The sequence below is a fragment of the Enoplosus armatus genome, chromosome 17 (assembly GCF_043641665.1).
Source record: "Enoplosus armatus isolate fEnoArm2 chromosome 17, fEnoArm2.hap1, whole genome shotgun sequence".
Taxonomy (NCBI): Eukaryota; Metazoa; Chordata; class Actinopteri; order Centrarchiformes; family Enoplosidae; genus Enoplosus; species Enoplosus armatus.
Genome location: NC_092196.1, coordinates 10102379 through 10114164, shown reverse-complemented (window position 1 = coordinate 10114164; position 11786 = coordinate 10102379). Strand labels below are relative to the sequence as shown.

The 11786-nt window shown below is 42.5% G+C and overlaps 3 protein-coding genes across 3 annotated transcripts; 2 read left to right on the top strand and 1 right to left on the bottom strand.

Moving 5' to 3' along the window:
* The first annotated feature begins 802 nt into the window (after positions 1-802).
* mif4gdb (MIF4G domain containing b) lies at positions 803-4349 on the top strand. Its single transcript, XM_070922790.1, has 5 exons — positions 803-887; positions 1087-1196; positions 1511-1666; positions 2160-2252; positions 2499-4349. Exons 1-5 carry the CDS (start codon positions 809-811, stop codon positions 2724-2726), a joined length of 666 nt encoding a protein of 221 aa, XP_070778891.1. The 5' UTR covers positions 803-808; the 3' UTR covers positions 2727-4349.
* mrps7 (mitochondrial ribosomal protein S7) lies at positions 3655-6000 on the bottom strand. Its single transcript, XM_070922789.1, has 5 exons — positions 5948-6000; positions 5239-5430; positions 5093-5156; positions 4851-5018; positions 3655-4768 (listed from the first exon to the last, which is right to left on the bottom strand). The coding sequence occupies exons 1-5, from the start codon at positions 5989-5991 to the stop codon at positions 4547-4549; spliced, it is 690 nt and encodes a 229-aa protein (XP_070778890.1). The 5' UTR covers positions 5992-6000; the 3' UTR covers positions 3655-4546.
* A 210-nt stretch (positions 6001-6210) lies between these two features.
* On the top strand, positions 6211-11786 carry gga3b (golgi associated, gamma adaptin ear containing, ARF binding protein 3b). The gene is made up of 17 exons (XM_070922812.1): positions 6211-6280; positions 6805-6889; positions 6968-7043; positions 7121-7219; positions 7324-7447; positions 7531-7634; positions 8129-8209; positions 8375-8512; positions 8718-8799; positions 8894-9013; positions 9155-9403; positions 9629-9711; positions 9803-9942; positions 10139-10425; positions 10540-10709; positions 11362-11472; positions 11589-11786. Exons 1-17 carry the CDS (start codon positions 6241-6243, stop codon positions 11697-11699), a joined length of 2100 nt encoding a protein of 699 aa, XP_070778913.1. The 5' UTR covers positions 6211-6240; the 3' UTR covers positions 11700-11786.

Sequence of the window (11786 nt, the reverse complement as noted above, 5' to 3'; positions counted from 1 at the left end):
TTTTTATGTAAATGTAAGTATCTGAAAATATGGCATTTCTACCAACTCGGCATGTAACGTTAGTTAACGTTAAACCCGTTTCTTTGTTTTGGCTGGCAATTGTAACGTAAATGTAGGTTAGGAATAACGTTTAAACTTGACGCTAACTCCTCTTAACAACGCTAACGTTACTGCAATGGAGCAGAAGCACACAAGCTAGCTAACTAATTCAAAATTAGTTAACTAATTCAAAATTAGTTAACGTTAGCTTTCAGTGTGTTGACAACAAAACAGCAAAACTATATTAACGCTACATTTGCTTTTGTTAACCCAGCGATAAACGAAAGTAACGTTACCTAAATTGACGTTTAACTAGCTAACGTTAAATGTAACGTTAGTGCTTAACAGTTAACGTTGCGTGTAGCGTAAGTTACTTGTGATTGGTACGTGGCTATTAAACGTATAGTATTACTAATTAAAACAATAACGTTACTGTGTGCTTGTATGTGAAACTGTTGATATGGGGTATTGGGTGACCTGTTGGTTGACCTGGGTTTGCCCATGTAATCCCTCCTATCCCTCATTGAATGAGCTGTGGGGAGCAGCCAGTTTGATGACAGTACAGGATTTTGCGGTTATTGTTGTCTCTGTCTGTAATGTATTTTGTGCCCAGGCTTGAAGCAGAACCTCGATCTGTTTGTGTAAAGCTTGCATTTCTTTTGACAAACACCAGTGTTATTTTGACCTGTCTAAAATGTAGTAAAAAAGTATTTGTCTGATCTTCACAGCGGGGCAGCTCTCAGGTGTAATTTGGGTGTTGCCATCTATAATGGAAAACTCTACTGATGACTACAGGATCCAGTCATTTGACCTGGACACACAGATGTTGCTGAAAACAGCCTTGAAAGGTTAGCGTGTTATTGTACTCTTATTAGTGATTTACAGGAATTTCAGCATCATGGCAGTGTTGCAAACGTCTGCAATATTTTTCACAGCCTTACCTGCATTTGCATGTTGCTGTAACTTAAACAATAAATAACCACCATTGTGTGTGAACGACAATCATCTCAAACAATCTTTTGGTAAATGCATTTTTCTTTCTTTCAGATCCAAGTTCAGTAAACTTGGAGAAGGTATCCAGTATCATCGTGGATCAGTCTTTAAAGGACCAAGTGTTCAGCAAAGAGGCTGGACGCATCTGCTACACCATTGTGCAGGTCCATACCGTTTGCAGTTTGCAAACAGATGCAGATGGGCTGGTTGTCCATCACTATTTAACTGCAGTTGCTGTCGATGTTAGTTTGTTTGATCAAGACACTGAGCACCATTGAGGCAGAGGGATTTAAGAGCAGGACATCTGATTGAGTCTCTTTAACCAAATTCTTAATCCTCTTACCTTATATATGCCTAACTGGTAGTTTACACTCCAGCAACAGGAGGCTCTTAAACCAGCTTACCTACATCACAATGTTTCCTGACCTTTTGTCCATACTCCACCTTCTATCTGACCTCTCTTGGTCACCTTGTGCAGGCCGAGGCCAATCAGAGCAATGGAAATGTGTTCAGGAGGAACTTGTTGAACCGGCTCCAGCAGGAATTCAAGAACCGTGAGGAGACGAGGGGACGCTCGCTGCAGGAGTGGGTGTGCTACGTCACATTCATCTGTAACATCTTTGACTACCTCAAAGTAAGTTACCCATTAAGATATTTCAAACATCATGTTATCATATTGTCTTCATCATGAATACAGAGTGCCATTGTTAAATTACTTTGGATCAAAGTATCTGCAAAATGGTTTGAGTGTATTTTCTTTTAGCTGTCACCTTCTGATATCTTTGATTACTTCTTGTGTTTAGTGTAGCAGATGTCAATTTCCTGAAACCTCTCCCAACCACTAACTCTGTACTCTTGCCTCTCATTTTGCTGCTTAAATGCAACATCTTGAACATCTTGCTTGTAAATGTGGTAAAGTGAGCGTTTAATGATGGGAAAATGATCCTGGAAGGTGTGCCCCCAGTTCACATTCACATCAACTATAGCTTGACTCAGGTTTCATCCTTGATAATGGCCATTGTCGACTGCGCTCCTTTCTCGCTTGTGTGAAAGGGAAATTATAGTCAAGGACTTAACACATCTACAAGTTTTAGTCTTGTACTCTCTGTGATTATCTTGAAATTTAGGTGAACAACATGCCGATGGTGGCCCTGGTCCATCCTGTGTTTGACTGTCTGATTCGGCTGGCCCAACCAGATGCTCTAATGAATGAGGAGGAGGTGAAGAAGAATGCATAGTTATTTTGTGCTTTTGTTATATTCATTTTATTTGGTTAGATGCTTATTTGGTAAAATACTTTTTCTCTGTAAGCTTTTTTTTTTTTATCCAACACTTCTACCTTCTATCTTCCTAGATAATTGACAGTATTGTTCTTTTATTAAAAGAATACTGCTTATTGATCTGGTACTTGTTTCTGTGAATGTTTTTAAGAAACCAGAGTTTGTGTCCTCCACCTCCCTCTGCAGGTGGACTGCCTGGTGCTGCAGCTGCATCGCATCGGAGAGCAGCTGGAGAAGGTGAACAGCCAGCGGATGGACGAGCTGTTCTTCCTGCTGCGGGATGGCTTCCTGCTCCAGGAGGGCCTTACCTCCATGGCCCGTCTGCTGCTGCTGGAGATCCTGGAGTTCAGGGCTGGAGGCTGGATGCTCAGCAGCACCGCCCACAAGTACTACTACAGTGAAATTGCTGACTAGGATTGTCACAAGGACAAGAGTGCTGAGCAGCTGTTTTGCTGGTGTGTTAGCCAACCGTCATGCACCTTGGATACCTCTCCTTAGTCACCACTGATTATAAAACCAGCAATTTCATAACAGACAGCAACATCCCCCGGGAGATCAGTGGAGGGTTTTGTGAGGACGGCGGGTTCATGAACTGTAAAAACTTAGATTTTGCTGGATTGTTCTCTGCGTTTGATAATATTTACTGAGACATGGTGCCGTGGATGTGGAATGTGCAATAGTTGACAAGAAGTTGAAGTTAAGTTAACGAGGTTTAGCCACATTCAGGTACACTTTGTTTAAAAGGAGTTTGTTTTAAAGTTTGGTTACAGATAAAGAAGCTGAAGGTATTTTTTATGTTGTTTTTTTAATCTTGCAGGCATTCCTGTTTTGAGAAAACATAAGTCCAACTTATTTTTTACCAAATCCAAAGGGCTTGAAACAGACATTCCAGTCAGAAGCAAGCTGATTTGGTCTTTGCTTTACTTTTTATTGTTGTGTGACCAACATTCTAATTTAACTGAAAATCAACATTATAATTATTTAGTTGAATATTTTAGCATAGAATTGAAATTTTACAAAAAGGTTTGAAACGCAGTTTAGAGGAATTTTCTGCCTAATTTGACCTGTAGGATTCCTGTGTTACTGTTTCGTTACATCTTGTTGTGTGAGGCTGTTTTGTCAGATGAAGCATTGTGTCTTAATTCAGGGAGCTTCATTTTTTTCTTTTTTTGGGTTACAGCTCAACTTCTAAATAAAAGAGATTGGTTCCAGTTCATATTTAAACTGTTTCTACAGATAAATAAGTCAGATATTTAATACGTTTCTGGATTTGAAATCTTTGTTAGTTAAACAAGTCGTGCCAATATAACAAGAACAGCATCATTCATTACAGGAGACTAGACAAGGCCTAAGATCTTCATTTGTATTTGAGGTGCTGGAGGATTACAAGCACCTTTTAAAATTAGTACTTGAGTAAATGTACAATCCATCACTGCTGGAGGAGCAGGTATTTTTCCTCCCTTCACATATAAGCAGGTCAGTTATGAGTATAAAGTAAGTAAACATTTTTTCCTTTGAATTCGGGTCCCAGCAGCACTACAAACATTATGTAGCTGAGCTCAGTTTTACGTTGGAGTTCGTTGTTACCTTTGTTGATACTAAGTGACGGCTTTACAACCAAAGCTGTGCCTTGGAATCAGACAGACAAGCGTAGGACACGTCGTGTGGTTCAAATATCACATCTCTTTGAAATGTCATTATTTTGAAAAGCGACATCTGTAATAATATGTAAATAAGTAAAGCTTAATATAAAATGGGCTTTCACAGCAGTCAGACATGTCAACCTCTGATCGATTCAGTGAACAAATCCTCAAATGTTGGAAATGAAAAGAATTGAACTAGTCCTAAAGAGTTAAATTACGAATAACTACATTTAAATGCTGTAGACACTAATGGTCCCTTAATGACAGGGCCCAGTACTGACTGCAGTACACGTTTATATATTTTATTACACTGTTGCACCATTTTTACATTACTCAATTCCATTTTTTATGGTTGGGTTGTACATTTAATGTATTTTTATTTGTTCTAATAAATCTTGAAAGTTTTTCCTTAATTCAGTTTTATGTGTTTATTGTGTTTTAAATTAACAATACGAGGATTTTCATGGTGTTAACTATTTACAGTAGGGCTTTGAGCAACAAAATGTGTCACTGAATCGATCCAACGCAACGTCCGTCCAATGTGAAGAAACATTTGAGTTAACAGTTGTTTCAGTCCTGCAGGGTTTCTTTCTACCACCAGCGGTAGTGAGCATAGGCCCTGTTGGCTTCAGCCATCTTGTGCAGCTCATACTTCTTCTTGACAACGTTGCCCTCCTTCACAGAGGCTGCCAGAAGTTCCTGGGAAAGTTTTTCATACATGTGTGTGCGTCGGTGTTTGTTGTCCCTGCACTCTGAGATCATCCACTTCATGGCGAGGAAGCGACGTCGGTTGTCCGAAAGAGGGATGGGCACCTGGGTATAGAAACAGAATATAATTAGACTTGCTGTAACAAGATCAGCAACTGTTTCAACATTGATCTGCCTCATCACTGACCTGGTAGTACTTTCCACCTTTCTGTATGCTGGCCAGCCCGACGACAGGCTTACAGTTCTCCAGAGCCTCGTGAAAAATGGTGTAGGGGTTACACTCTATCTCTTCCTTCTTCCCTTCTGGAGCTTTATGGTATTTCTCCACCTGTTTCCTCTTTATGTTCTCCAGGGTCTGTAAGCAGAAGGAGAAATTGTGGTTAACTCGTATACTATTACTGTGACTGTGAGCAGTGTTTGCTTTCTTACCTGTGTTAAGATCTCTCTGGCCAAAACCTTGTCTCCACTTTTCATCATCATGTTGATAAATTTACTGAAAGCAAAAAGACAAATTATCACCTGACATGAACTTTCAGATGCACAGCTGTAACTAAACAGGCGTTTGTTTGTTCTACCTGAGGACTGGGTCGCTGAAAACAGAGCTGGTGACTCCACTGGTAGCTGCCTTAATGGGTCTGAGCGCTTTGAGCTCCCGCTGATCCTTCTCCTCAGCGCTCAGCTCTGTCTCTGGTGTCTTGTAGGCCTCCTTCCTGACCTCTGGCTCCAGATAGTAAGGATTGTACCTGCTCCATCTCACCAGGAACACTCTGCAATCAAAGGACACACGAAATGTGTGTGAGGACATGAAATCCATTTCAAATTCAGCACAAATCGATTAGTCGTTCTAAAGAAAATCAATCAGCAACAATTAAGCAGTGATCATAAAATGCCAAAGATTCACTGGCTGTGAATTGTCATTTGGAAATTTTCTGGTTTTCTTCTTTTTTAAACTAATAAACTCAATTTCTCTGGACTTTCGGACAGAACCTGCATTGCCTGCAACGTGGACTTTTTGATGGGCATTTTCACTACTGTCTGACATTTTTAGAGACCAAATAATTAATTGAATGAGAAAATATTCGAGAGATTAAGTGATGAAATAATCGTTAAATGCAGCCTCGCTACTATATTTAATGTGAGAGATGATTCGCTATACAGCCAGTAAATTACATCAGTGTTTGGACTCTTGAGTTGCACGACAAATGCGCCCATTGCACAGTAACATTAAACAGACAGCTAACACCACTTGTTAATTCTTTGTGTCTTCCTGGAAAGTATAATTACCTCGGTGTCCAAGGTTTTAATAATCCTGAGATGGAGGCAGCCATCTTGAAAATGTGAGTCTCAGTTAGGACCCCACATTAGTATATCCTGCAGATGCCTTAAAAATGAATTCAATATCAGCGTTTCTTTCGGCAGATATTGATTTCAATGCCGAGCCTAAATATGAGGGTTTTTTTTCTTTTTTATTTTTTTTTTACAATGGTAGATACTGAGTATTTTTTCAGAATAACTCCGAACAGTAATTGTGGACTCTCGCGCACTCGCTGGTGACATCGCGCGATGTTTTTAGTGCTATGGCGTACCAGGAAGGGGAGTCGCTTGAATCTTGGCTCAGTGAGTGATTAATCCCATTTTGTGAATTAAATATTATGGTTAATTAGCTAGATACATGGCACCGGGTGACAGGGTAGCAAATCCGTTAGTACGGAAGCTGTCAGCGCTGATTTCCAGCTGGTAGAGGCTCCTGGTTGACAGTCTACTGTCTGCATCATTAGCAGGGTGGGTGGAGAGCTACAATAAACACTGTCTGGGTCACTTTTACCAGCGACAGCACAGTGTGTGCAGTGATTGTTGAAGCTCTAAAAATAGTTGTCCCTCAGTACAGCTTCATACTCCCAGCTGTTGGGACAGAAAACAGATTGGTCTGAATGATGAATGAGCAGCACTGCCAATACAATGAACACTACATCAGTAATTGCAAAGAGGAGGAATGATAACAATTACTGCATTGTCACGTTGATCACAAGACTCGCTGAGAGCCATATTCACAGTACGATGTGATGTGCATTCATGTACATTGCACAGCATAATGCTCCTAAAACACAAGTGAAGTGAGTGTAAATGTGTTTCTCTCACAGATAAAGCCACCCATCCAACAAACAGGCAGGAGGACTGGGAGTACATCATAGGCTTCTGTGATCAGATCAACAAGGAACTGGAAGGGTATGTCTGTGAAATATTCACAAACCATTCTTTTAGTCACCTCAGAAAAGGTTTCTCATCTGGAATTTCCTCTCGCAGTCCTCAGATAGCTGTAACTCTGCTCGTCCACAAAATCCACTCACCACAAGAATGGGAAGCTCTTCAGGCTCTGACAGTAAGAAATACCACGTCCAAATGTCACCATGCACCCTTTCTGTCAACTACTGAAACACTTAACGATTTAATGTACAGGTCTTGGAGGCATGTATGAAGAACTGCGGGAGAAGGTTTCATAATGAAGTCGGAAAATACAGATTTTTGAATGAGCTGATCAAAGTTGTGTCTCCAAAGGTGAGCATATGTCGTGTATATGTATATGTCGTGCAAATGAAATGCATGCTGACTGTATGACCCCCTATCCAGCCTCTTTTTAATGAGTCACCTCTTGTTTCCAGTATATGGGTGACAGTGCACCTGAGAAGGTGAAGATGAAGATTGTAGAGATGCTGTACAGCTGGACAGTGGCTTTTCCCAGTGAAACCAAGATCAGCGAGGCCTACCAGACCCTGAGAAGACAGGGTGTGTTTACATGATTAACATAATGCATGTGAAAAGACATCTTAAAGGAAGCTTATTAATCCAGTCCTCACACTCTCCATCAGGCCTTGTGACACGTGACCCGGAGTTACCGCTGGACAGGACTCTGATTCCTTCTCCTCCGACACGACCTAAACATCCGGTGTTTGACAACGAGGATATGGGCAAGGTGAGAGACTGAAGGAAAACAATGTTGGGATTCAAACAGGCTGTTTAAACTTATAAAGTGATTCAGAAAAATAAGAAAAGAAAACATAACTATGTTTGGCTCTTGATTAAATACATTTCCGAAGAAGTGATTGCCATCATCAGCAGAAGTGTAGACTCATTTGTTCAAGGTGAATGATGAATTTCTACTATTACAAAAGCAAACTGATGATGAAGTGTGTGTGTGTGTGTGTGTGTGTGTGTGTGTGTGTGTGTGTGTGATTGTGTATTACTCATGTTGTGAGGACAAATCTTTTTACATAGTCACATTGTGGGGACTCGCCATCCCTTTGGGGACGTTACCATTGAATCATTGATCATCGAATTTTAAGGTTAAGACTTAGTTTGAGGTTGGGGTTCGGGTAAGGGTCTAGGAAATGAATGTGAATGAAGTCAATGTAATGTCTTCTGAAGTGATGGAAACACGGCTGTGTGTGTGTGTGCCGGTGTGTGTAGCTGCTTGCTGAGCTTCTCCGGAGTAAAAATCCAGAGGACCTCCAGGAAGCCAACAGACTAATCAAAAACATGGTGAAAGAGGTAAGACATGTCACAGTCGTCACATTCATTTGAAATGTACCTACAAGCTTCTTGTTTTGGCTAAGAGTTTCTGCCATGGTGATATTACATATTATATTTGTCCTATACAACATGACCATGTCTATGTGCAGCATCCAGTACATTGTGCCTTGTTGCTTTTGTCAGGATGAGGCACGAGTGCATAAGGTCACAAAGCGTATACACACGCTGGAGGAGGTGAACATCAATGTCAAGTTGCTGACCGAGATGCTGTCCCACTACAATAAAGACAGCTCCACTGACTCAGACAAGGAGATCATTAAGGTGTGTGTCCGTGCACCCACACACACACACACACACACACACACATACACACACACACACACACACACACACACACACACATAAATGAGATGGTGAACTTGAATCAGTTCTTTAACCTATAAAGTAGAAACTGGAATAGTTCCCTGGTGGTTGGTGTCACAGCTGCATTGAAACTGTACAGCACCTCCTTTGTCTTTCCTCTCAGGAGCTCTACGAGCGGTGTGATAAGCTGAGGCGTGCTGCTTTCAAAATGGCCACTGAGACTGAGGACAATGACGCCAGTTTAGGTTTGCTAGTTTGGATTTTTCTTTATCTGAAGAACCTCACTTTCTGATCATCTCATCGTGTATAATCTGTAACCTCTGACCTTTGACTCCTCAGGTGACATCCTGCAGGCCAGCGATGACCTCTCCAGGGTCATCAACGCCTATAAGAAGATTGTTGAGGGGCAGCCCATCAACGGTGACAGTGAAGAGCCAACAGGTGGTCACAATGAGAGTGGTGAGATACATTTTATAATTATGCATAATGGTTTTGCTTTTCACATAAAAATGTGATTGCCTTGTGCTCCAGATATCCTGCCACGGTGTAATAAGCTACTGCAATCATCATCATCATCTTCCTCTCTTCGTTACTCAACAGAGACAACAGATACACTGATCGACCTCGCCGGCCTTGACACTCCGAGCCCCCCTCAACCTGCCGCCCCTCCTTCCCAGTCCTCAAACCCTGTTTCCACCAATCCCATGGCTTCCTCTATCCCTGTCCTGCCTCCTCCTCCCAAACGCCTGGCCGGCTCCCATGGCAGTCAGAGCAGCAGCCCGAGTCACCCCCCCCTTGATAAGGCCTCTGCTGCACTCTCTCTCCTTGATGATGAGCTGCTGTCTCTGGGTAGTTCATCCCTTACTGAGTAAAGGCACAATTCAGCTCTGTCAAACGAATACAAAATCCAATTTAAAGCTCACTAAAAAACATGTGATATCTTGTTTGTTTAAGTATTGCTTTAATGTAGCAGTTTCCTTGATGTGGTTTGTGAGAGTCCTGAAAAGAAAAACTTAATAATATAAATAATAATTTCTCTCTTTTGACAATACAAATGCCTGTATCTTCTTTTAGGGCTAAACGACCCCCCTACCTCTCTAAGCAGCCAATCAAAACCCAAGTTGAACGACTTGTCCAATCAGTGGACTTCCCTGCAGGTACATCTAAAATAGTTTGCGAGCAACTTTAACCAAACCACAGCTTGTTAGTCAGTGTGTAAATGGTTTTGTCTCCACATCTCCTCTGCAGGCTCCAGCTTCCAGTGTGGATATGTTTGGCAGTCTAGCTTGTTCAGGTTCAGTGGTGCCCCCAGCTGAACCAGCTGCTGCCACACACAGTCTCCAGAACCTGCAAGACCTGGCCATGATGGGCTTTTCAGATCACAAGAGGTACAGAGTCATCTACAGTGTTTTTCTCTTCACTGGAAATCAGTACTTTCTAACAATTGGAATAATAGCAAACACCATGCTCCATAGCATTTCCTCTTCTTATGCCCTTGTTTGTAGACATTTTAAACCGATGTTGGTGCTCTTATTTGACCAGTACTTTAAGGCCTCATAGCGATCCATCAAGTGTTATTTTCAGTTTGTCCAGCCAGATGACGGCCAGAGGAAGCAGCTTTGGGATGCCTGCAGCAGCACCCCCCCTCGTACCCGGACAGGGCTCTCCCTCCTCCCCCGCTTTTCTCCAGGGTACAATGCCCAGCTCTCCTGCTCTGTCCCATGCCAAGGCCCAGAGCCTGGGCTCAGCCCCAGGCAGCCCGCTGTTCCGCTCTCTGTCCCCCTGCCACCCTCCCCTCCAGGGAAGCCCGGCCAGAGCCACACACGTCTCCCTGAGCAATGTGCACATCCCTCTGGAGGCCATCAGACCGAGTAAGGACAGGAGGAAGCAGTGGAATAACAAAAAAAAATACACATCTGGATGTGCACTCTTTGAATAGCTCATGTCTGCCTGTTTCTGATTGGCTGTTCCCTGTCTGTCCTCAGGCAAAGTGCTGCCTGTGACGGCCTACGATAAGGACGGTGTTCGGATGCTCCTCAACTTTGCATCTGACTGCCCCCCCGGCAGGCCTGACGTGTTGGTAATGGTGGTGTCCATGCTCAATACAGCTCCCCTGCCTGTTCACAATGTGGTACTGCAAGCTGCTGTCCCCAAGGTAGAGACACCTACTCTTCTGTTCATTCGTGTGTTCTTTTATTTGCTATGTTGTCATTGCGTAAACCTCACCTACTGTTTGCTTTAGTTGGAGGTCCTCCATGTTGCCGAGGGTTTTATTAGCTTTTTCCTCAAACTGTTGATGAAGCTTTTTGTTTCCTTATTATATGAAAATCTATAAATTGATCCATGCTATATACAATCTTTCCATACAGCTCATATACTGATGTGTCTAGATAATCGCTAAGTTGTAATAGTAACAGAGCGGGTCCACGTTCCTCTTTGTTGGGAGTTGCCTGTCGTCTCTCTGCTGTCAACATGTTAAAGGAGAGGTTCACATTTTTCAAGTCTGTCTTAAAACAATACTCTCATGCCATTATGTACATTGAAAGATTATCTGGTCGCTGTAATCATTCCTGCTCTCCGTACTGACTGTGAAGAGAGAATTTCTTACGGGATTTCATTGTAAGTGAGGGGGCTGAAATCCACAGTCCTCGTTCAGGTTCAAGTTTAGTGTTTTAGTTTAGGCCACCCTCATCAAGGAAACACTGTCCGTGGAAACATGAAGATAGACTTGAAACATTTTTTAAATTTCTCCTTTTAACAAAGGCATTTAAAATACAGTGCTGACTCTTCCTTTCATCCTCCACCAGTCAATGAAGGTGAAGCTGCAGCCTCCATCAGGAACAGAACTGGCACCATTTAACCCTATCCTATCTCCAGCCTCCATTACCCAGATCATGTTGCTGGCCAATCCAACAAAGGTAGGTGACATTAAAACGCTTACAGACATTAATACACAAACCAGTCAGGCGGAGAAAAGTTGTGGATAGATGCTGATAAAAGAAAAAAAGATTATTGTGTGTGTGCATCTTCACAGGAGAAGGTGCGTCTGCGCTACAAGCTGGCTTTCACACTAGGAGACCGTCTGTGCAACGAGGTTGGAGAGGTCGACCAGTTCCCCCCACAAGAGACATGGGGTCATCTATAGCAGCACGCAGGCCTGCTCCCTTTCAGCAGGGACAGAGCAGTTCATGCTCCATGAAGGGGTGTGTGTGTGTGTGTGTGTGTGTGTGTG